The sequence below is a fragment of the Rhinopithecus bieti genome, unplaced genomic scaffold, assembly GCF_001698545.2.
Source record: "Rhinopithecus bieti isolate Rb0 unplaced genomic scaffold, ASM169854v2 scaffold_35538, whole genome shotgun sequence".
NCBI lineage: Eukaryota > Metazoa > Chordata > Mammalia > Primates > Cercopithecidae > Rhinopithecus > Rhinopithecus bieti.
Genome location: NW_016815913.1, coordinates 230870 through 257309, shown reverse-complemented (window position 1 = coordinate 257309; position 26440 = coordinate 230870). Strand labels below are relative to the sequence as shown.

At 35.1% G+C, this 26440-nt stretch overlaps 1 protein-coding gene across 4 annotated transcripts in view; it reads right to left on the bottom strand.

The window, feature by feature from the left end:
- The window catches only part of NBEA (neurobeachin), a 274737-nt gene that overhangs the window by 30617 nt on the left and 217680 nt on the right, over window positions 1–26440 (bottom strand). For 3 of the 4 annotated variants that reach the window (XM_017854162.1, XM_017854159.1, XM_017854161.1), the window contains 3 exons: window positions 20286–20453; window positions 1666–1728; window positions 1249–1338 (listed from right to left, as the gene is read on the bottom strand). In XM_017854162.1, coding sequence (XP_017709651.1) covers window positions 1249–1338; window positions 1666–1728; window positions 20286–20453 — 321 coding nt within the window. The remainder of the gene's footprint in view (window positions 1–1248; window positions 1339–1665; window positions 1729–20285; window positions 20454–26440) is intronic. The other variant, XM_017854160.1, reaches the window with a different exon arrangement.

The following is a 26440-nucleotide window of genomic DNA, read 5'->3' as shown; positions in this document are numbered from 1 at the left end:
TTTTAAAAAAAAAAAAAAAAAAAAAAGGCATTTATGTGTTTCCCAAAAGTTTGACTACTGATTTCTTGAAAGGTTAGAGATAGTATTTGTGACCATATCTCCAGTGCTTAGCGTCAGATCTGACACACAGAAAAGGCTCAATAAAAATTCGTTAAATGACAGAGTAAATGAAAGGTGTGATTAATACTTCTATCACGAAATAACAGCTTATACATTTGTTTACATACATATTATGGACCATATTCCAGAGCTCTTTACTCTAAAATTAGAGTACTTGTTGTCTTGAAGTTCATCTTGTGAACACATTTTTACCTTCAAGTATTTTTTACTTCAGTAAAAAAATAGTGAAAAATCAGTTTAAAAAATAAATTCTAAAGAAATTGCTCATAAAATTTTACCTTTTCAAATTACTTAAAGAAGAAAATGTTTACTATTTGCTAATAATCTGTAAAGAAACTTTTTTTTAATGGAAATGGACTTTTAATTCAGATCAAAATGAAAAGAATATGACTCCCTTAGAAAAGGGGGAATAAGAGGTTTAACCAGTAGCTAATTATGATGATGTCAGCTAACATTTATTAAGAACTTATTGTATGACAGGTGCTGGTCTAAGTGCTATACAGTATTGAATCATTCAATTCTCAGTAGTAGGTACTATTTTTACCTCTATTTTACGGATGCTGAAATGCAAACACAGAGAGGTTAAATACCTTGCCCAAGTCATTTACTAGCTAGTGCAGAGATGGTGTTTGGCCTGTCTGGCTCTGGGGCCCTTACTCTTAACCACTCTGTTCAACAACCTCTCTGCAATAACCATAAATTACCTTTATATTTGTTTCCTTTTCTTCAAATGAACTACTTCCCCTACTGTATCTTGCCCTGAAATTTGGCAATATCATATTGTGTCTGCAATATATTTTTCACTGTAATTTACAAATACAGTCTAATTCTGGTGTCAGTGTGTGTCTCTATGCCTGTGTGTGCATGAATGAGTTTATGTAGAGGCATACATAGAGAAGATGGCTATTTTTTTGAATCCAAAAGTGGGATCGCTTAAGTAAGACTTAAAGGTAGATTTACACTCCCTTCTCGGTCTCTCCCTAGGGTATTAGTTTGTACATAGGCTGAAGAGTTAACCAATAAATCGAGAAGCCTTTTAAAATATGCTGTTAAAATCACTATTTCATTTGCTCTATTCCCAGGTACAAAGGAAAGAAAAAAAACCCTCAACATGCTGATATGTCTTACCAGGTGCATGGCAGAGCTCCGAGGCGGATGTGGCTCAATAAGCAACTGAGATGGCGTCTGTCCAAAGTTCTGTATCTGTGCCTCCATGGCCTGCAGGGGAAGGAGGGTGATTGTCATAATCAATATACATCAAAGAGAGAGGCCAACACACTCTTTGACAATGCAAGTGTATCCCAAGTCAGCCATGAAAAAAAGTCCAGAAAATTCAACGGGTGCTCTTTTCTCAGGGTGCAGAATCATCCAAGTGTTAGTATTTTGTAGACAAGCTTTGCTTCTCCTTCCAAACATGCTTCAGTTAACCCAGTCACTATTCTTATTTCCAGAAGCTGGGGTTAAATGTGGAAAAGCTAACCTGTGAATACATGCATGCAGCTAAAGACCAAAGAACACTTTCCACACTAAATACAGCACATATACCTTAATAAAGTCCTTTGTAAGAAGGAACGTATGGGGGTCTCTAATGAAATAAGTTTCTGGAATCTTAACAGGGAAAAAAAGAACGAGACATAAAGCCTATCAGTTTTACAAAATAAAATTCAGAAAGTTATAGGCTCCAATTAATTCAGAGGACAATCAGTAGAAAGAACACCAAGATTTTATAGAGTAATTAAATATAACAAAACTTTCATTACAAAATATATTTTAGCTTTCGATGCTATTTTAAGATGAATTCTGGAATATTATTTTAAGGTATAAATTCATTTTCTCAAATTTTTTCCCTGAAATTTTAGTGAGAACTCACCCAAAAAAGAAATCTTTCTGTATCTTGAGCTACACACTATTTCATTAAAGCCTATGTAGCTGGAAATGAGATTTTATAGCTTCCAATGAATAAAAATAATTTTAGCCCTCAAACTGTCTGGACTGTACAATATACCTTGTGTGTGTCAAAGAGATAGTCTTAAAAGACACTTAAGTATTTCCTCTATACATAAATTCTATAGGCAAAATCTTTCAATATATTAAGCTAGACTAACAAAAATATTTTTCTGAAATATTATATGTAATTTATGTCAACAAGGAGAAGCATGATATTTACTATGATCATTACTCTGCTACCATGCTAATTTTTTCCCTAAATTGTATGCAATTCGGTTGCACATAAAAGTGAAATATGAAAATCATACCTCGGTGCTTGTAGAAGCACAGGTAAGTTGGTAGATGGCTCTTCACATAGCACCACCCCTAATCTCATTGCTATCTACAATTCTAATTTATAAAGTACTTAAATTTAAAAATCTGTCCTCCTACACTGCATTTCAAGAAAATGTTTATCAATAAAAATGTGAACCTGCAAATTTATTAGCAATATTAAAGGTGAATGCATCATTATCTGCCATATTTTAGCCATCGCGTAAATGGGACATTGGTTCTTTTATCTGCAGAGGCAATGGGATGAATTATTAAATCTCTTTAAGTGCTGTCCGATTTTTATGTATACATTTATTTGCATGGTGTCCACTCATAAGTAAAGTGTGACTATTTAACTAAATTTTATTCACATATGACGCATTTACATCCTACTTTTTTCCCCAATGCAAGATTTATGATTATAAAAGGGGAACAGACCATTTCTGGTTAGGTTCACATTTTTAATAACAAACTCTTGAGAATTATTTGAGAAACAAAAGTGGTAATTTTATTGTTAATGCTGCCCTGGTTAGCAAATGTCCAATACCTAGCTTCATATATCATTAACAGCTAAATGTCTCTCTAACAACAGATACTGCTACTCCTGTTTTGACTTCCCAGCAAAAGGACTCAAGTGGGAGTGAGGAGTCGGGGTAAAATTAAACATGTTTTAATCTCTAGATCAGTGTCTTGCACTTAGTAGGCAGCCTTTAAATGTTTATTGAAGGAATGAGTCAACAAACATGCTTTGCTTGACTCTAGTTTTGTTTCTTAAAGGAAAGTATTAAAATGTTCTAGAAAATGTTATGAAATGGATAAAATTTCTAGAAATCTTCTGTGCAGTTATCTTCAGTGAGTCCCAACTCTGACCTTTTTGGACTAAGGCAGAGTACATATGCATATATATTTAAAAGAGCTCCCCAATCAGGCATCAGGATAAAAATGAGATTGTGACTAACCTTATCCTTTCATTAAGATAGTCAGTTCTCAACACTGAACGTTTATTTCTTTGGAGACTATACTGACTCCCTCTTCCTTGTGATCTACTTTGCATGCCTTTATGACCCAAAGGATTTCAGTCCAGTATTTACCTTTTAGCTATCTGGTAATCCTGCCTTCCAGTAATTCCTTACCCTCTGATTTAAAAATGTACAGATCTTTCTGATCCTGAAAAGCATGCTGTCTCCTTTAAGTTCTACTTCTTGTTATTACCAAAACATTTGAGGGGGAAGTGAACGCCTACTATCTTTCTTCACCTGCTCCCCATGTAAGATTTTCTGTCCTTTCCCACTTTCAGGGAGTCATCAATGACTTTCTTGTCAAGTGTGCAGGTCCTGTGCATGGGAGGGTTGCCTGGTGACACGCAGAACCCATTCTGCAACCCATGAATTGTTACAATGAAGTAGTTGTTCTGAGAGCTACTCCCTATGTAGGAGAAAATCCTCCCCAAATACTAACCTTGGGCAGGGATCTAAATCCTTCACCTCCCAGACTCCCTAAATCATAATGAATGCCCTGCATATTCTCACAGAACATTTTTCTCCTTTACTATAGATTTTAACACACAATTATTTATGTATGTCTGTTTGTTCAGAGTGAATGTCTGCAGGTCAGGACTGTGACTTAGTCTTAATAGAGGCTCTAAAAATATTTGCTGAATATAGAAGTAGGGCATTTGTATAAAACTGAAACCTAGTCTAGAGAAAGAAAAGCACTTCCAAATTTTTTACTTTTACAATTCAATACCACAAAAACAATTAACAGACATTTGTTGAATGCTTACTCTATGCCAAGGGATACAAAATCAGATACCAGACTGCCTTCAGGAAGTTAGCAGCCCCCAAAATAAAGACGATGAATGTGTCAGCACACATGGTAGGGAGCAGGACCACAGGGTAGACAAGCCCAGGCTGCCCTGGGAGCCCAGATGAGTGACAGAGGGGAAGGGGAATAGGTTCTTAGGAAAAACGACAGAGCTCAGGTTTGAAGATTAAGTAAGAATTAACTTGTCAACAGCATGAAAAGGTTTTCTGCCATATAGAATTTTCCCTTAAAATTTCCAAATATATGAAGCTTAAACAAAACAAAAAAAACTACTGGAACTGTGAGATGAATTCCCAGAAATGTCATTTAAAAAAATTCTACACGTATCTATTTCTCTATACATTGGTCTGCAAGGGTCAGAGAGATTTAATGTTAACTTTATTCACAAAACATGTATTTGTTGAGTACCTACTACATACTAGATTCCATTCTAGATATTAATGATACGGTCAAATGAAACAGATAAAGATTTCTGCCCTCAAAGAGCTTACATTCAGCCCAAAGTCACACACTGGCATCCCATGGGCTGGATTCAGCTCCCAGACATGGTTTCTATTTGAGCCCAAATTTACAGGTCAGTAAATGGTACACAATAAATTGGATTTTTTGGCTTCTCTTCAAAAATTAGCAGATCAGGCAGTACCACATCAGCATTCCTGCACAACTGCCCTTTTGTAATGCCCACCACTCACGTGACCTGGGCACTGCCATGGCTTGTGTCACTCATCTATTCCCTGTCTGATTCTTATATGCTTTGGGCTTTGTGAATCCTTTTAAAATATAATAATTAAAACTTTAATTTGTATTACAAGATATCAATTGCTTTGTATTATCTGTTGTACTTTCCAATAAACACATAATGAGTTAACATCGAACATGTGAGCTCATGAGCATGTATAATGTATATGGAAAAAGACTAAAACTTTGGAAATGTCAGTCTAACTTCATTAAACCTATGTTATTCATTAGTAGAAGCTCCATTATTTTATGTACTATTAATAAGTAAAATATACTATCAATTAAACTATGCTCTATGATTGATTGATTGTAAGACACATTATGATTTTGGAGTGTTGTGATATGAAAATTGTGTGCATCTTAGAATCAATACATCATAGTAACTTTTTACTTAAATAAACAGTGGTATCATGAGTCTTACATATTTCATACAAAACTAGTATAGGTAATAGGCTTAAACTACTAGATTTTTTAAAACAAATGTGGCTAACAAAACCTTTGCTGTTTTACAAATATGAAAGACCATGCATCCATTGGTAGACACCACTTTGGTAGAATAACATGAAAATATAGAGTTGCTTGTACTTAAATAATATTCTTTCTTAATGTTATTAAGAAATCACTGATTTTAGTATCTTGCAGTTAAGCTTATTATGCACATTCACTTTTATTTATGCAAATTTCTCATTTTTTAAGGTTTAAAAGTGTATAAGGTACACTAATCTTAAGTGTATAGCTTGATGAATGTATATATGTATGTTTATACATTTTTTCAGTTCTTCTAACCACCACGTAGATTAAGACAGAGGACTTTGGAATGGAACTGGAAGGTTCCATATCTTGGTCTGGGTGGTGGTTACATGAGAGAATACATAGATAGTGGTAACCTTGTGTACCTCCCCAGCCAATTATTCCCCCTACCTAGCCCCATCACCCTGTCAAGTTAATAATTATTTTGATGTTTATCATCAATTACTTTTCATTCTTGAGTTTTTGATAAATTGAGTTATACACTACATATTTTCTGTTTTGCTGTTTTGATCAACATAATGTCTGCAAGATTCAACTTTGTATCAGTAGTTTGTTCTTTTTTTTTTTTTTTTTTGCTGTATAGTATTCCCCTGTATTAACCTACCACAATCTATCAATTCTCCTGTTGATGGATATTTGGCTTGTTAACAGTTTCAGGTTATTATGAATAAAGTTGCTTAGAAGATTCTTGTACATGTCTTTTGATGGAGGTTAGCAGCCAGTTTTTGGAGGGTCTATAGCTAGATATGGGAGTGTTGAGTAACAGGGTAGGAGTAAGTTTAGTTTTACTGTCAAACTGTTTCTCCAAAATGGTTTTGTGTATTTATTTTCTGTATTTGTGAACCCAAAATGCAATGCTTGAAGCTGTAAATTAAGTAATGATTTACACTGTGTGGTCTTTTAGGGTACTGATAAATTATTAATAAAACTTGTATATATCAAAACTCAATTGTCTCATAAAATAATTATAGTTAGTATTTCTTTACCTGGAATTGTTAAAGTAGAAACAAAAATTAAGTTAAAGAGTGTTAAATTTTAATTGTTATATGGATTCTTACTTATTGTAAAAATTGTTTCGCTATTTATTGAACCGACATCATGCGCTTAGCATTTATTTTTCTCTCAAGCTAAGACCCACCAAGAAACAGGTAGGTTGAACGCCTTGAGGAAGTCCTAAAACATGGAATTTTGTAGGTATAGGCAGAGACGTAAAGATGAATGTGAACTGAGTTACACACAAACAAAATAAGTAAATCTCAACAGTATACATAATTTTCAGATTGCAAACACATATGACACATAACTCAGTTTTACCTGCTTATCTGTAAACAGAGCTCTCATTAAGGAAAAGTTTCTATTAGGGATACTTTCCCTTTTGTCCTCTTCCTACTTTCTGATTCTTCCTGATTATCCCATTCCTTAGTCTGGTGAGGCTCTCCTTTTATACAATTCTGCGGGACCCCCTACTAAGTTACAAAATTATGACATCTTCATTGGAGTCCCCTTTTTTCTTACTTAACAAGTTCTCTTGAGTCTTTCTTCTTCCTCATAGGTCAGGGCCACTATGCATGGGTATGGCACAAAGGGGCATGTGTGTTAGCTATGATGTGACATATGCCTTATTCCTTTGACCTCTGTTTTTTCTTGCTTAATTGTTTTCTTTCCTTTTTGGCTTTTCTTCCAAGAAAGTTCTACCTCCTCTATGAATAAACATACATACCTGGAATTAAATCATCAGCACAGGAAATCGATATACTGTGCTCACGTGTTGTACATTTGCTTATTATTATTATTTTTTTTTGAGGCAGAGTCTCGCTCTGTCGCCCGGACTGGAGTGCAGTGGCCGGATCTCAGCTCACTGCAAGCTCCGCCTCCCGGATTTACGCCATTCTCCTGCCTCAGCCTCCCGAGTAGCTGGGACTACAGGCGCCCGCCACCTCGCCCGGCTAGTTTTGTATTTTTTTAGTAGAGACGAGGTTTCACCGTGTCAGCCAGGATGGTCTTGATCTCCTGACCTCGTGATCCGCCCGTCTCGGCCTCCCAAAGTGCTGGGATTACAGGCTTGAGCCACCGCGCCCGGCCATTTGCTTATGAATATAAAAGACTTCCTACTAAGGTAAAATTAAAAGTGGCAAACAAGTAAGCCAGAATTCAGAAGCCATACCTTCTCTGGTGTGTGGTAGGTAAAGTTTGGTTAATCTTGTCTTTTCCACATTGCAGGTAGATTTAACCCACTTACATTTTTCTCCATAGAACGATTACAACTGTTTTGTTGTTGTTGTTGTTGTTTTGGTAAATGTAGTTCAGTATTATCTTTCGGATGAAATGCCATCAGGTCTACATAGTCATGATAAACAGCACGAAGGAGCTAATAACATAGGCTCTCAAATGAGCTATTCATCCATCTCCCTGGTCTGTATAAACTTTTAAATTGTTTTCCAGAAAAATCAGCATTTTATAAAGTACTATAGGATATGCTACCCACAATGCAAAATATCAAACTACATCCAAATACCAGTAAATTCACTAACAATTTTCAGAAAATTCAAGAAAAAAGTAGTAAAAGTGGTTGCTTGAGAAAACAGAAAAGATTTTCAAAGTTTCCTTAGCATTTTGTTTATCTCACTGTATAGCTCTTACTTACAAGGCTTTTATTTTAATATGTAAAAGTACTCTTTTTTAAACCAAAAAATACAAGTTTGACACAAAATAAAAAAATACACATGATTGATATCATCTTTCTGTTTCACCTGCAATTCTACCAATGCCACATAGGAAAAAAATAAACAAAAACAATGGAATTTTCAGTCTGAAATGATAAAAGGGAAGGTTACTTAATGGTAGACTATATTTTAACTGATAAGCTTTTGCTCCTGGTTTATTGTTGTAATAAAACAAGATCATATAAAGCATTACTTTTTAATGCTGGAAAAAAAGGAGCAAAATAAATCAAGCCAATANACTTACAAGGCTTTTATTTTAATATGTAAAAGTACTCTTTTTTAAACCAAAAAAATACAAGTTTGACACAAAATAAAAAAATACACATGATTGATATCATCTTTCTGTTTCACCTGCAATTCTACCAATGCCACATAGGAAAAAAATAAACAAAACAATGGAATTTTCAGTCTGAAATGATAAAAGGGAAGGTTACTTAATGGTAGACTATATTTTAACTGATAAGCTTTTGCTCCTGGTTTATTGTTGTAATAAAACAAGATCATATAAAGCATTACTTTTTAATGCTGGAAAAAAAGGAGCAAAATAAATCAAGCCAATAATATCCGTACTTTGTTATTTCTTGCTTTATAAATATTAACCTATATAAAACATTAAAATGCTATTTTATATTCAACTGCTTCTAGTTTTTCATAGAAACCACAAAATAGAAGAATAAATATTTTTCCTTTTGTTTTAACCATCAACTGCATTAAGGCTAAACCTATCCCGGCAAAATTACTAGAATATTTTAAGCAAATATTTGGTAATCTGAGTAAAAAGGGACCACATTTGCCTTAATTAGTAGATGCTATTGGATAATATTTGAGGGAGGGATTCTGATTTGTCCAGTTACCTGCCTGAATTCTTGGTTTCTTTCTTTTCGCGTAAATCTAAGCAGAATGATGTGACTTACCCTCTTGCTGATCCCTGCTTCCTCCCTGGCATGTTGAATTATAATAGTGATACTACATAATTGACTTAACAAATGAATGTGAAAAAGTAAGCACCATTTCCTCCAGAAAGAAAATGCTCCATCCAGAATATTTTCTCTCCAAATCAGGTCAATGACATCAATGACAAGCTCACTCAATTTTTCCACTTAAAATAAGTATAAGTCAACTCAGGTAGGAAGAGTGAGTGCATGTTAATGTAGCTGATTGTGGCTGCCCAAGTCTGGAAGCCTTAAATAAGTCTTCTTAGCTTAGAGAGAGGAACAACCCAGGGGGAACAGACGGGTGAGCTGGACACTTTCCTTGGCTCTGGAAGATGTGCCTCCATAGACCTGTGCTCCCTTGCTCTCTACCTTCCCGGTGGGTTCAGCCAATGACACAGCTCAGGAGTGGAGACAGGATTATATGGCCCCTCTCTGCCAAGTCCCGTTTTGGCAGTGCCTGGCCAGTACTCCTCTACCTAAGGCCACAGCTCTTGTTGGATAAGCACTTTTCTTGCCAGATTCTGGGAATGGCTCTCTTTCCTTGTCACTTTCCCTTGTTCATCCACTTTACCATGTCTATACCTTTGTAAACAGAACCATTATTAAACGTTCTTCATTATCCTTTAAAAAAAAAAAGTTAATTGTGGTAGAATATATATAACACAGAATTTACCATCTTAACCATTTTTAAGAATACAGTTCAGTAGTGTTAAGTACACTTACACAATTGTGTAACCAATCTCCAGAACTCTTCATCTTCTAAACCTAAAATGCTATATTTATTAAACAAAAACTCGCCACTCCCTCTAGTCCCTGGGAGTCACTATTCCACTGTCTTTCTCTCTGATTTTGACTAGTTAAGATACTTCATAGAACATCGGGATTTGTCTTTTTGTGACTGGCTTTTTTCACTTAGTATTAATGTCCTCAAGGTTCATCCATGTTGTAGCATGTGTCAGAATTTCCTTCCTTTTTAAGGTTGACTAGTAATGCATTACACACACATACACCACCCCACATTTTGTTTATCCATTCATCCATCCACAGACACTTGGGTTGCTTTCAACTGTTTTTTTTTTTTTTTTTTTTTTTCTTTTTTGAGATAGTCTCGCTCTGTCACCCAGGCTGGAGTGCAGTGGCGCAATCTCAGCTCACTGCAACCTCCGCCTCCCGGGTTCAAGTGATTCTCCTGCCTCAGTCTCCCTAGTAGCTGCGACTACAGGTGCCCGCCACCATGCCCAGCTAATTTTTGTATTTTTAGTAGAGACACGGTTTCACCATATTGGCCAAGTTGGTCTCAAACCCCTGACCCTGTGATCTGCCTGCCTTGGCCTCCTAAAGTGCTGGGATTACAGGTGTGAGCCACCGTGCCTGGCCTCAAGTTTTGACTAACGTGAAAAATGCTCCTATGGACAAAGGCATACAAATGTCTCTTTGAAACCCTTCTCTCAATTCTTTTGGATATATACCCAGAAGTAGAATTTGCTGGGTCATAGGGAATTCTATTTTTAATTTTTGAAGGATTGCCATATTGCTTTTCCTAGCAGCTATACCAGTGGTAGCATTTTATATTCCTACCAATAGTGCACAAAGTTTCCGGTTTCTCTACATTCTCACTAACACTTGTTATTTTCTATTTTGGTAGTAGCTAACCTAATGGGTGTGAGGTGGTATTTCACTGTAGCTTTGATTTGCACTTCCCTAATGATGAATGATCCTGGCATATACTTGTTGGTCATGTGTATGTCTTCTTTGGAGTCTTCATTATTGCTTTGAAAGGTAATGTGCTGAGATCCTGACTGATACAAATAGGTCTGTTATTCAGGCACAACGAATGAGAGCAATGCTGGTTATGTTTTACTACATATTGGGGTAGGAATGACCAAAAAAATGATTATATCCAAGCAAGGGGCATTTTCATTGAGGATTTTAAATATTTCAGAGATAGATATTGTAAGCGTATAGGAAAGGCTGTAGAGTCTCACTGAAATAAACATTTGTTGATACTCAGGAAGAGAACTGAAATACTCTTTTCTAGATGACTTAGGGATTGGCCTATCTGGAAGCAAAGATTTTAGCAGATGATTGCTTAAGGATTCTTCCATGTTTCTGGTTCTTTGCCCACTTTGGGGTTAATCATTAAATGGTACCTAAGCAGAGGACTCAACCCACAAATCCTTTATCATAGGTGAGAAGAATCAGTATGACATCCCTGCCAAATGTTCCCTGGTTGAATAAGTTTATATAAACTAAACTCTATGCTGGCTGATTCAGGAGGTGAAGGAGGAGGAAAACAAGTCGAGCAGGAGGTGGTGGTGTAGGAGCAGGAATGAGAGAGAAGTGGGGGCCTTTATAAGTTCACTGGAAATGTCTAATCATGGGAAAATATTTTTTTAAAAAGCTGAGATAGATTTGTTTGGTATGTCGAATGACATTGAGACACAGGTTTACCAGGTGCTGGTATAAATATTCCAAATTGAAATCATATACTTTTAGTATACTAAAGTGAGAATACAGTATTATTGCATGTATTCAGCAGAACAAAATATTCTTCTTGATTTTGACATAAATGGGCAACAGTAATTTAGATATACTACATTGAGACTATAAATGGCTTTAAATAGGCTCATTATCAATATGTTTAAAATGTTTAAACATGAGTTCTAAACATCTAACTGAAATGCCTAAGTACTTTGAGTAATATCTATTTCAACAAATTGAAGCATGCAATATGTTTTGAATAATTGTTAATTTATGCTGAGGTAACAACTGTGTAATAGAAGTGAAATCTATGTTAATAGAAGATGAGGAAATCCCTTCCAGCTATTTCTATTATAAACAGCAGGCTGCAATTTTCACCCTTCTTCCCTTGAGTAAAATATGGCTTTAGATGCTTGCGAAAGTACTTGCTGTTAATTTCTGAAAATCAATAATTAGCACTTCCCAACACCACACAATAAAAATAACACAAAGCAGAGAAAGAAGCACAAGCCACATAAATGACATACATCCAACTTTGACTAGCTGCATTATTTATGCTTTTCTAGTGGACGATTGATGACCATAGCCTAGTGAAGGACTGCAGTAATTATGAGAAGGTAAGATAGACCTAAATTAAAGATTTATTCACTAATCAAAATTAAATGTGTATCATTAATTTCCTTGATACCACTTTCTATATTAAAACCTTATTCATCAAACCTTTGCAATGCAAGCCTTATGGCTCTCAATTTTGCAGTGAGAAACACATAACAAATATATTTGAAAATATATCCTTATTAGTTTTAGGAATCATGGTATTTTTCGTGTTCCCAAAATGATCCTTTAGCTTTAAAGAACACCAACTATGTATTTTCACTCCAATAATTAAAATGTAGGGGTTTTCTTTCTATTTGAATTTGGCTTTTGAATCTGTTAAAATTTTCATCCCAGTAAAACATCCAGTAATTACAGGGGGAAATTAAGATGGTTTTAAGAAATCTTTATCAACCACTCTGTGATCATTTGTTGCAATCACTTCTCAGAATAACTGCCCAGGAAAAGAACCCTGGACATCCCCCACAGGAAGACAATTAGGCATCACGGCGTTTGTAAATGGATGACCTCGTGCTACAACTCATTCGCGCAGATCAGGCAAGCAGCGTTGATACTCCTTGTCATATCAAAGAGAGTCAGAAATGGGGGCACGAAAGGCTGAGTGATAAAGGATTCAATGAAAGAATAAAGAATAATAGAAAGAATTGAAGAAGGCAATGATTGTACAGGTCCTCAATGTTGTCATCATGGGCCTTTAAATTATCCTTCATTTACATCGTCAGGATGAAAAAGTGTGTTAATTTCTTTTCTTACACATTTTATGAATTCATCTTCTCAGAAAAGCCAGCATTTCAGCTGTTTTGGTTAAAGACACATCTGTCTTCTGGTTCTTGACAGCCTTATCATGTCAATTCTCTGTAGTAGTAAGGAATATTTCAGCAAGAAAATAAAGTAAAAACTGAAGTAATCTAGTCTACTTCCTATGGGCATATTTTCACCATAGCAAATCCAAAGGAAGGTGGTGTTATCCCTGTCAGATTGAGAAAAAGATAGAGAAAGAAACTACAAGCTAAGAAAACCAAGAAATATTAACAGAAAATTAGACTAAAATGCCACATTTTACGACTGCTGGTAATATTACAAGCTACTTAATATTTATATATTTCCAGCAAAAAAATGTGTATATCTGTAAATAAATATTGCAATGGCTCGTCTGTTCTAATAGCTGCCAGCAAAACAGCCCTTTATGATAGGCTTATGTGCATACCTCTCACCGTTAAAAAGAAGCCATTTAAATAATTTTCAGTTTGGCAATGTCAACTATAGAATGATGACAAGTATTATGACAAGCTCAGAACTTAGTGTCTTGTTAATAACTTGCCTGGTATATGCTTACAGCTTCTGTTGAAATATTGACTCCATTTTTTTCTCTTGCTGAACCAGTACAACTTTAATGCCAGTAATAGTGATGCTAATTCATGTGATAATATGAACAGAAAACTAATGACACTAAAGTAAAACTTTTTTTTTAGATGGAGTCTCACACTGTTGTCCAGATTGGAGTGCAGTGGCTCACTACAAGCTGCGCCTCCCGCGTTCACACCATTCTTCTGCCTCAGCCTCCCCAGTAGCTGGGACTACAGGTGCCAGCCACCACGCCCAGCTAATATTTCGTATTTTTAGTAGAGTTGGGGTTTCACCGTGTTAGCCAGGATGGTCTCAATCTCCTGACCTCATGATCTGCCCACCTCGACCTCCCCAAGTGCTGGGATTACAGGCATGAGCCACAGCGCCTGGCCTAATGTAAAACTTTTAAAAATATAAAGGATAATAAAGGATATAAATGCTAATACTAATTTAGATCAAGAAAGAATGTTACAGGCAGTAAGTGGGCTGCAATTAGGCCATCTTTATAAAATTTTGGAGACAGTATGGAAAATAAATTTTAAAACCACAATTGCTTGTTTTTACTAAATAATATTAAAAACAAAGTAACTTATTTTCTCTTTTGCTAACATCCTTTTTTCATTAAATTGATAGTTTTGGTGTCATATATAAAGAAATTATTAAAACAAAAGTTCTTCTAAGATACTTCATTTAATTATGCCTTTAGGTAATAATGCCTGTGTAGTGCTTTACAGTTTAAAGTATTTTTTTCTCCTATGAATTAGGTGTCATCTCTGTCATCACTTTTTTTTAGGTGAGAAAATACAGGTACATAAAATTTAAGTGACTGACTTTAATGTCACTCAAATACTAATGGTTGAGCTGTGACACAACTTATAACCTCATTCCCATCTTTCTATCCATTTTTGTTGCCTATGGCATACAATATAATCATACTCTGAGGCAGACAGGTTTGAATGATTTTGTCTATAATCATAAGTGTAATAATTTATTACAGCAATTTTAGAATAAAGCATTTTTCACTTATTTTATAAAAGTACAGTAAAAAATTTTGTGGTCTTCAGTTAATAGTAACTACTAATCAATTACTAACTACAACATGACCCCATAGTACCTTTGGAAGCCTCAAAGACTAATAAAATTATATTTTTCTGAGAAGTGATGAGATCAAATGATCAACAAAAGGCATAAGTTTTCTTAAAATCATTTTAATTTTCCCCATATGATTACTGAAAGTTTTACTGAGTTGAAAGTTGTAACAAATTCAAAAACATAAATCAAATACAGAAAACCTTTACAGTCTGAAAAAGCGAAATACCTTAACTTACAATTTTAAGAATCACTTTGAAGCAAGAAGAATATTATCCTAAAATGAATAAAATTAAGTATATGTTTTGTTATTTTTCAATTGCTAGAAAATAATGCGGTTAAAGAAGCCTTGACTCAAGAACCAGGATACCTGAGCTAGGTCCTGCCTCTGATGTCACATAGCTAGGTGTCTTGAAAAATATCATTTTATTTATTTGAGACGGAGTCTCGTTCTGTCACCCAGGCTGGAATGCAGGGCAGTGGCGTGATCTCAGCTCACTGCAACCTCTACCTCTCAGTTTCAAGTGATTCTCCTGCCTCAGCCTCCTGAGTATCTGGGATTACAGGCACAGGCCACCATGCCCGGATAATTTTTGTATTTTTAGTAGAGATGGGTTTCACCATATTGGTCAGGCTGGTCTTGAACTCCTGACCTTGTGATCCACCTACCTTGGCCTTGGCCCAAAGTGTGGGGATTACAGGCGTGAGTCATCGCACCCAGCTGAAAACATTATTTAATAAGACTGTTAGGCTAGATTAATGGTTTTTAATTGGGAATGTGTGTGAAATTCCCAGATAATTTTTTTTTTTTCCAAATAAGACTTGCTTGAAGCCTTTCCCTGGATATTCTGAGATGCCCATGGGATAGGGAGGATAGAGTGGATGGGGAATTAGATGGGTATGGCATGTGTATTTAAAAGTAGTACAGGGGGGCTGTGCACAGTGGCTCATGCCTGTAATCCCAGCACTTTGGTAGGCTGAGGCAGGTGGATTACCTGAGGTCAGGAGTTCAAGACCATCCTGGCCAACATGGTGAAATGCTGTCTCCACTAAAAATACAAAAATTAACCAGGTGTGGTTGTGGGTGCCTGTAATCTCAGCTACTTGGGAGGCTGAGGTGGGAGAATTGCTTGAACCTGGGAGGTGGAGGTTGCAGTAAGCCAAGATTGCGCTGCTACACTTTAGCCTGGGTGACAGAGCGAGGCTCCGTCTCTGGGAAAAAAAAAAAAAAAGTACAGGGGGAGTGGTGAGGTTTTGATGAAATAGTTTTAAATTTTGAAATTGGGTGATAGGTTCATGGAGGTTCATTATACCATTCTCTGTACTTTTGCAGAAAAAGAAAAAAAAAAAAAGCTTTCCAAATGATTCTAATACACTTTTAGTAGAGCAGTGCTTCTTGTTTTCTTTTCTTGAGATAGAGTCTTGCTCTGTCACCCAGGCTGAAGTGCAGTGGCGCGATCTCAGCTCATGAGCAGTGCTGCTTAAAGGTTAATGTCTCAAATAAGTTGCCCGGGGATCTCATTAACCGTATTTAGTAGGCTGGGTAAGCCTGAGAGGCTGAAGGTCTAGCAAGTTCCCAGGTGATGCTGATTCTGCTAGGTTATGGGTCACATTTGAGCATCAAGGTGTTAAAAAACCATGGGACTAAATGATTACCAACTAGAATATTCTCTTTCCTAAGCAGGTCATAGGATGAAGTTTCTTGGTCATCATTTAGTAAGTAAAAATATAAATCAAATCCTATAGTTTTTATTAATATATAAAATGGATAAGAAAAAATATTCTTTATAATGCTTGGAAAACACTGCTCAAATAGTACAGCTCATCTATGAAAAAAGTGCATAGAAGATTATGATGTAAGCCAAGACTTCAGACAATTTAAATAATATCTACTATCCAACAGATCTAGTGTTTACATCTTAAGAAGAGCTTTGTACCAGAACTGTTCTGTCATGTTTCTGCCCAGAGGCTGTCATGATAAAGTTTATTATCAATTACTGCTTTACAAGTATAAAATAAGTTAAGCTGTCATAATTTTCTCAGCCAGAGTTCCTAAACTGTCAAAGAATGTCAATTTTCAATCTGACATAGAGAAGAAAATTATCTGTTATTCTGATCTCTAATTTCTTGACATTTTAATGCCATAATTGCTGTGGTTAGTGCTGCTTCATGATTTCACCTGTCAAGGAAGAATGAATCCATAACCTTAAGCCATTTCTCAAACTTTAACACTAACTTCAAAACTCAAACTTATAGGCAGGTAGTAGAATTTTTTTTTTTTTTTTTTTAACAAAGGAGACATATATAGATATTCATATATTAAATATTTTTCTTTTTAAATTAGTGTTTAAGCATGAAAAAATCCATCTTAGGCTAGTTGGGGTTTAGTGTAACCATAATTAGCCTTCCTTTGGTTTTATCTATATGAAATGTATAACCTTTATATTTTAAAAATACTAAGCTAAACATTATCAAATAAAATAAATGTATTGAGCTCAATAAAAGGGTTAATATCCTTAAAATCTCTGCTTTTTCCAAGAGTCTGTGTCCAGCCACTTAGGTGAGAATCCACTCTCTCAAGTCACAACACAGCAATACAAGACCTCCAGGAATTCAACAAGAATGTTTTAAAAAAAGGTATTGGGCCTCCCACATGGTCTACTCACAGGGGTTGCATATAGGTAAGGGTGCATAATGACCACTAAATAATGAATATGCTGTACTTCACTCCATTTTATCTGGGTTCTTTCTTATAACAATAGATGTATTTACAGAGACAGCAACTGAGGTAAAGTGAAATTGAATGACTTGGCCTCATTTACCCAGCTCACAGGATTCAGGTGGGCTCTTGTCCTTTGGAGGACACTATTCCTCACATTCTTAAATGTTACTGCAGAACTGTCTTTGTGGGAATCTGTTAGCTTCTACTTGGCTAATTGGCATTAACAGCAATGGGAATATATTAGAGGGGTGAATGGTGGGAAGTGGGAGAGGGGAAATTAACTAGCATTCCTTGAAATCATTTAATCTGTTATGTCTACACTGTACTAAATGGCCCCCTAGTGGTCACAAGGAGACAGAGGCTCTTCCTAAGCAACCTTGAGTCCACACAGGTCCATGGTAAACCTCTCTGCTGATGTTTGCTCAGGCCTCTGGGGGGTGGGGGAAGGGAGGTAAGAGTATTCCAGGTATGCGCTCCTTCACATGTAGTGTTCTAAGAACTGACACAGAATTATAGGGTTGAGGAAGTGGGCAAGGGGTTTGGGGAGAAAGAACATATATTTCACAGTATGACTCTGGGTCTCTCTAATGAAACCTGAGTGTCTGGCAATTATGTGCTTCAAATGAGCATGCTGAAAGGAGCCAGAGTCCTGAGCTAAGGCACCCTAGCAGTAGACAGTCTGCATCACTAGAAGGTCATAAAGCTGTAATACAAGATATTGTTCAGACCATCTATATAATATGCCAACATATGCTTGAACCATTCCCATTCAACAGAAAACAATTTTTAATGTTTACATTTCTATGTAATGTTTCATTAAGAAGTTCTACATTAACAAAGCCTTATACACAATTTTTTCACTGTCCAAAGCAATGACGTGTTATTTTGTAGAAACAGGTATTTTGATAAGATTCAAATAATGAACACTGTATCCATGTAAAGAAAGTTTCCGTTTTAATTCCATTTTCAAATTCTTTCAGTTATCTATTTTAAACCCTCATTTAAATTGGAAAAGCCTGCTATTTTGCTGTCAGTTTTAATGCTGCCTTGCACTTTCATCACGTATAAGATGCTTAATGTATTTTATTTTGTATTTAATGTATTAATTTATTTTATTTTGTATTTAACGTATTTAATTTGTTTTGCCCAATAGGATTAACTTTTAACTTTCTTTATAAGAACAGAACTTTATTATAATGGGTAAAAATGTATAACAAAATATCCAAAAGCAGAAATGTCTATGACATTTAGAAGTCAAAAGACAATTTAGAGTTGATCTTGGAATATAAAGATGAACTATTACAATTATTTTTTTTCCTGATTCTAAAAGGTATCAGCCTTAGAATAATTTAGTTTATAAAGTATTTAATAAAACAGGCATGTGATAAGCAAGGGTATATAGTTAAGAGAATAATTAAGCTCAGAATTTCTCCTACCAAATAATCTGATTACAATTTACACACCACTGGGGATACTCAGTTGGGTGAGTGTAATGATTTGCAGAGAAAATTCCTTATTTCATAATACCTGCCTTCTCTCTCATTCATTCATTCATTCATTCATTCATACTATGTTTTTCTCTTGGCTTCAGGCAATAATTTTATCTTCTTGTGCACACAATATGGTACAATATTGCCCCTAATAATATGCTTGCAACGTGTTCTCAGAATATTTTGCCCTAAGGGTCCAAGGATCAGTGATTATGAAGCTCTTCCTTTCCTTTTCCTCTTCTCTGTTTGAACCATGCAAATAGAGTCATTTTAATTTTATAGAGGTATACAAGAAATAAACTTATGAATGCAAATTTTTCTGTAGAGCTTCATTGCTCCAATCTACAAGTTTTCCACCTCTAAAATAAAAAATAAGAAAAGCATTCCACTGGCTGGAGATGCAGAAATGATTACTTGCTTTGCATACGACAGATGGCAGATATCTGGTAGAATGGAAGACTGGGATATCACTTCCTTGAAGCAACACTTACGTAGCAGCTGTTGCATCTTCACTCTTTCCACTTATCTAAAATTTTGTGCAATGTAGAAGTGATTTAAGCAATATTTTATATGAATATTTTCACTAAAAATACTATACACATACTACAGCACATAATTCCCAACTGTTAGCTATAAACATTTCAGATTGAGAACACATAGGAATAAAATAGCATAACCGCATCTATTTCATTCATGTATTTTCTGAGTATTCTGTCTAAAAGGTAGAAATATTGCTTTTATTTATTTATTATGTTTTTGAGGCAGGGTCTCACTCTGTCACCCAGGCTGGAGTGCAGTGGTGCAATCTTGGCTCATGGCAACCTCTGCCTCCTGTGTTCAAGCGATTCTCCCACCTCAGGCCCTGGAGTAGCTGGGACCACAGGCCTGCGCCACCACACCCTGCTAATTTTTGTATTTTTTGTAGAGATGGGGTTTCAGCATATTGGCCAGCCTGGTCTCGAACTCCTGGGCTCAAGTCATCTGCCCACCTTGGCCTCCCAAAGTGCTGGGATTACAGGCAAGAGCCACTGAAATCCCAGCACTTGTGCTTTTATTTTTAAGAATAGCAGATTATTTTAATGTGAAATATTCCTATTTAAATATTCAGCTAGGTTTCATTTATTACTAACACACATAAAGCATTACATATTTTAATGTAAATTTTGAAGAAAAATAAAATATAGATATAGAAGTATATTAAAAGTGTCTGCAAGTTCAAAAGGAACCACATACTGGTCTCATTACTTGTTTTGGGCCTTTTTTCAATTTTTCCACATACATCAAGAACCTGAAATCTATGTTTTGTAAAAAGTTACGTTGAAAAAAAAATTATACAGAAAGAGATGGAATGTCAAACTTGTGTTTGAGAGATGACAGAAATTTTTGGAATAATATAGGACTTAACACCTACCTCCCTGAGCACAGGATCAGTGATACTATCCAGGTTCACAGAGCCTTCATAAGTCAAGTAGTGAAAAACATTCAGAGCACGAACTGCTTCTGGTCCTCGCTGCTTATAGCCAAATATAAGGTCGATCCACTGATGAAGTTGGCAAGAAACAAATTCACTTTCTAGGGCCTGAAATGAGTCAAGGAAGAAATGAGAGACCATCAAAACTTAGTAGACCTTCATATCCTTTCTTTTTTTAACTTTGAAATATTATATATAAAAAGGAGAATATGCTCTTTACATTTCTATACTTGATTTATATGTATCAGATCTTCAGTTCCTAGAAATGGAAAAACACTACCTCAGCAGTATTTTACAGAGACCTAAATGAAAATTTTCTCTTTCTAAAATGCTACACTTTCTCTTCGCTCCATTAGGTACACAATATGATTTAATACAAATAAATTTCTTATAAAATACACTCATGTTTAGAAGAAAATATTTTAAAATACCTTTTTTAATACCATGTTACAACAATTTCATTTCTCATTTTTAAATATTAGTTTGAAATGAAGCAGTTTTATGAGAAACTCTGATATACATTTATTTTCTTGCCTGAAGTCCTCCAGCTTACCTCTGAGATGACTAGAAGGGAATGTCTTTCTTCTGCTATGAATTAACTCAGCTATTATACAGTTTGGGAATCATTGGGCAATTTTGGATGTTTGCTAACTAATGGGAAAGAAATATAAACTACTGAGAATCAAGGGCCATACTAAGTTTCCATAAACAAAAAAAAAAAAAAAAAAAGGCCTTTTTATTTCCTAAGAAGCCATCAGAAGCCTCCTAGAGGTATCTTGACAGGTAGGTAGGGAGTCTTGCTCAGGTCTGTGAAATAAGCAGTGATGGTGCATGGCTCACTACGCCTCTCACTTACTGCAGTCATTTATCATCAACTTCCTGTTGATTTAAAGAGGACACTGATTTCAACATGAAAAAGAGCTGGACATCTAGCTTCGTAAATTTCAGCTATGCATAGCCATATAAGACAATTTCTAAATTATGGCTGTCACTAAATATGTGAACAAAGTCATTCTCTGTGATTTCCATGGTGTTGAAACCAATTTGGAATTCACTTAATGAATAAATGATCTCTTAGATTGTCAAAAACTGCTTTTCATTTTTTAAGCATATAAAATATTATAAATAATACTTTTCAACTTTTCCTGTGATCGCATTTAACTAGTAGTTTATTCCCTTCAATCCCTTTCCTGATTTACTCCTTTCAACATTTTTTGTATTTCATCTACACCAATTAGTGTGGATGTTTCTCATTCAGCAATGTAAACAATGACATTTTGTGAAAGAGCAGTTTCCGTACTAAAGCTAAACAGAATTTCTATACTGTCTATCTCATCCATCTTGAAATAACAGTTCAGAGTAGAACATAGGAAATGAGACAAAGTCCAAAAGAAGAGATGGTTAAAATTCTGTATTATGTCTATATTAGTTTGGTCAATTTGTATAAATGATTTTGTCGATTCTCTATAACTATTCAATTAAGAAAAAGGTCAAAGTATTTAGTAACATTTTCAGTGTCTGATGCAATAAATGAAGGGATTTAAAAATGAGTAAATAGAAGTTCATTATTGAGTAACTATTGCTCAAACCTATTCACAGGAATTCAAATTAGTTATGGAATCAGATATACAATTTAAAAGAAGATTTTACCAACATGATCAGCTAAGCAGCATTCATTACAAATATATCTTATAGATACCACTAAAGAAAGGTTTGATGAAATTTACTATTATCTCTATTAGAGTAAAGCCATTATTGAATAAAATACCTAATGGAATCATGAGTGGTAGTGGGAATGATGACTTTTCAATAATTTGAGCTTTTAAAATATATTTTTTCTCTTTTATCTCCATCTCCTATTTTCATTTCCTTCCACTACCTTAGGCAATAACTGTAATGTATTTAATGTTTCTCCTTTTATTCGCATGTGCCCTTATAAAATATTACTCATTCTTTTGTGGATATACTTTTGAACTATAAAAATATATAGGGTCAAAATTTTCATTTTGTTCCTTACTTTTCTCACTTAGTATTATTTTAAAAATCTACCTGTGTCACTGTGTGACTAGCCCATTGCTTCTCATGGCTGCACAAAACTCCCCTGGTAACAAACACCAGGCTGCCTCTAATCCCCATGACACATGCCTGTGATAAATGCCCCTTTTGGATCTTTGTGAGAATTTCTTTGGGATTTATAATCTGGAGTAGAACTGGGAGTGCATACTTAATGTGAGTCATCAATGCCCACTCTCTAGCAGTGCATGACAGTTTCTATACACCTTATCTCCATCAACTCTTAGTATTATCCAGGTTTCTAATTTTGGCCAGTATAAGGGATACAAAATAATATCTCATTGTTTTAATTTGTATTTCTCAAATTACTAACAGATTTGATAGCTTTTTAATATGCTTGCTGGTCTTTTGGGTTTCCTCTTCTGTAAATTTCCTGTTCATATCCTTTACCCATTTAAAAAATGGAGGTTCTTGTCTTTATATTGTTGATTTATATATTTAATTTTATTATTAATTTTTAGACAGGATCTCACTCTATGGCCCAGGGTGGAGTGCAGTGGTGCGATCTCAGCTCACTGCAACCTCCGCCTCCTGGGCTCAAGTGATCCTTCCACCTCAGCCTCCTGAGTAGCTGGGACTACAGGCATGTGCCATCATGCCTGGCTAATTTTCGTATTTTAGTATTTTGTACTTTTGTATTGCAGGGACAGGGTTTTGCCATGTTGCCCAGGCTGGTCTCAAACTCCTGAGCTCATCTGATCTGCCTGCCTCGGCCTCCCAAAGTGCTGGCATTACAGATGTGAGCAACTGCACCTAGTCTGATTTACATATTTTAGGTAAGAGTTCCTTGTTGGTTTGAAACACTGCAAATGCATTCTCCCAAATGTCATGTATCTATTAACTTTATCCATGTTCTTTGTTACATACATTTTCTTAATTTTGAGATCATCAAATCATGTTTTAAAAATGTTTATGCTTTGGGGTTTTGTCTTGAATTACAGAGATAACTATATTTTTATCAATTAGCTTTATATTTATGGTTTTACTTTTTATATTTTGATCTTTAATTAATCTAGATCTACTTTCATTCATATATGATATTAGATATGGGTCCAGTATTATTTTTGTTTATAGTGAGTCAGTTTTTCCAATACCGTCTATTAAACAAAAATTCCTTTTCTCAGAGATGTATGGTGTTATCTTTACTGTGTGAATATATATTTGAAATGAAGATATAAAAGTCATTATTTACAGATAATATCATAATCTACATAGAAGAAGTCCAGCCTCCTTCCTCCTTTTTCTTTTGCTCTCTCTTCTATGTATCTATCATGTCTAGATATGTGTCCCCAGCTTTCTATATTTTTCATTTCTATTATTACCTTATCTTTATATTCTTTTGTTCTCTCTTCTATGTATTTATCATGTCTAGATATGTGTCCCCAGCTTTCTATATTTTTCATTTCTATTATTACCTTATCTTTATATTCTTTTGTTCTCTCTTCTATGTATTTATCATGTCAACATATGTGTGTGTCCAGCTTTCTATATTTTTAATTTCTATTATTATCTCAATTTATCTTAATTATCTTATTTCTTACGTATCTCAACATGTGGTAGAATTTATTCTTTTTTTCAGGATTAACTAGGCTATTCAGGAACATTTATTCTTCTTCATAACTTTTACATTAAGTGTATAGATATAGCAAAAGAATTTGATTGGAATGCCAGTGAATTTATCAATTAATTTGTGAACACTGATATTAGGTTTTACTATCCAAGCTCCCCAAATATCTTGATTTATACAGATCATTTTCTATGTCCTTCTTTAGAGTTAAAAATTAAAATTTTGTCCATAAAAGTTTTATCTTAGTGTTCTTGGTTAAGTTTATTCCCAGATACTTCATAAATTTTGATGCAACTGTAACATTTTAAAACTATATTTAATACTTGGTTATTAATGATGTAGAACAATGATACTGGCTTCTAGAAGTTGATTGTGTTTGTAGCAACTCTTAGTAGTTATACCTATAACTTTTTTTTTCTTATAGAATTGTTCTTAGCCTTAAGAACTATGTAAAACAGCAGTGGTGATGTGGAAAATTCCTGTCTTTCTCCTGATCTTAAGGGTTAAACTCTACTTAGTTCTGATGCAACACACATACACACACACACACACACACACAGACATATACACATACACAGGCATATACACACACATTTAATAACATTGATAATAGTTCATTTAGAATTTTTATATTTACAGCTGTACATGAAATAAGCCTTATTTCTTTTTCCTCCCCTTCACTATTTTTGGAATTGAGATCCCATTAGCCTCCTAAAACTAGCTGGATAGCTTTCCATGTTTCCTGAAACAATTGGTATAAGAAAATGAATTCATTATCTGTTGAAAATTTGGTAGAATTTACGTGTAATGTAATTTGGGCCTTGAATTTTGGGGGGGTTGGGATGGGAAGATTTTACCATTTACGTTTCCGTAAGCCTTGGAAGTCTCAATTTTGACATTTTAAATATTTTTCTCAGTATTCATCCATTTCATCTCAGTTTTAAAATTTATTAGCTCATAGATGCTCATAATAGTCTTTTTTTGCTTTTTTTTTGTTTTTATTATACTTTAAGTTCTAGGGTACATGTGCACAACAAGCAGGTTTGTTACATGTGTATACATGCACCATGTTGTGTGCTGCACCCATTAACTCGTCATTTACACTCGTCATTTACATTAGGTATATCTCCCAATGCTATCCCCCGCCTCCCCCAACTCCATGACAGGCCCCGGTGTGTGATATTCCCCTTCCTGTGTCCAAGTGTTCTCATTGTTCAATTCCCACCTATAAGTGAGAACATGTGGTGTTTTTTTGTCCTTGTGATAGTTTGTTGAGAATGATGGTTTCCTTCATCCACGTCCCTACAAAGGACATGAACTCATTCTTTTTTATGGTTGCATAGTATTCCATGGTGTATATGTGTCACATTTTCTTAATCCAGTCTATCACTGATGGACATTTGGGTTGGTTCCAAGTCTTTGCTGTTGTGAATAGTGCCACAATAAATATACGTGTGCATGTGTCTATACAGCAGCATGATTTATAATCCTTTGGATATATACCCAGTAATGGCATGGCTGGGTCAAATGGTATTTCTAGTTCTAGATCCTTGAGGAATCGCCACATTGCGTTCCACAATGGTTGAACTAGTTTACAGTCCCACTAACAGTGTAAAAGAGTTCCTATTTCTCCGCATCCTCTCCAGCACATGTTGTTTCCTGACTTTTTAATGATCGCCATTCTAACTGGTGTGAGATGGTATGTCACTGTGATTTTGATTTGCATTTCTCTAATGTCCAGTGGTGATGAGCATTTTTTTCATGTGTCTGTTGGCTGCATAAATGTCTTCTTTTGAGAAGTGTCTGTTCATATCCTTTGCCCACTTTTTGATGGGGTTTTTTTCTTGTAAATTTGTTTGAGTTCTTTGTAGATTTGTCAGATGAGTAGATTGCAAAAATTTTCTCCCATTTTGTAGGTTGTCTGTTCACTCTGATAGTAGTTTCTTTTGCTGTGCAGGAGCTCTTTAATTTAATTAGATCCCATTTGTCAATTTTGGCTTTTGTTGTCATTGCTTTTGGTGTTTTAGTCATGAAGTCCTTGCCCATGCCCATGGCCTGAATGGTATTGCCTAGGTTTTCTTCTAGGGTTTTTATGGTTTTAGGCCTAACGTTTAAGTCTTTAATCCATCTTGATTTAATTTTAGTATAAGATGTAAAGAAGGGATCCAGATTCAGCTTTCTACATATGGCTAGCCAGTTTTCCCAACATCATTTATTAAATAGGGAATCCTTTCCCCATTTCTTGTTGTTGTCAGATTTGTCAAAGATCAGATGGTTGTAGACGTGTGGTATTATTTCTGAGGGCTCTATTCTGTTCCATTGGTCTATCTCTCTGATTTGGTACCAGTACCATGCTGTTTTGGTTACTGTAGCCTTGTAGTATAGTTTGAAGTCAAGTAGCGTGATGCCTCCAGATTTCTTCTTTTGACTTAGGACTGTCTTGGCAATGCAGGCT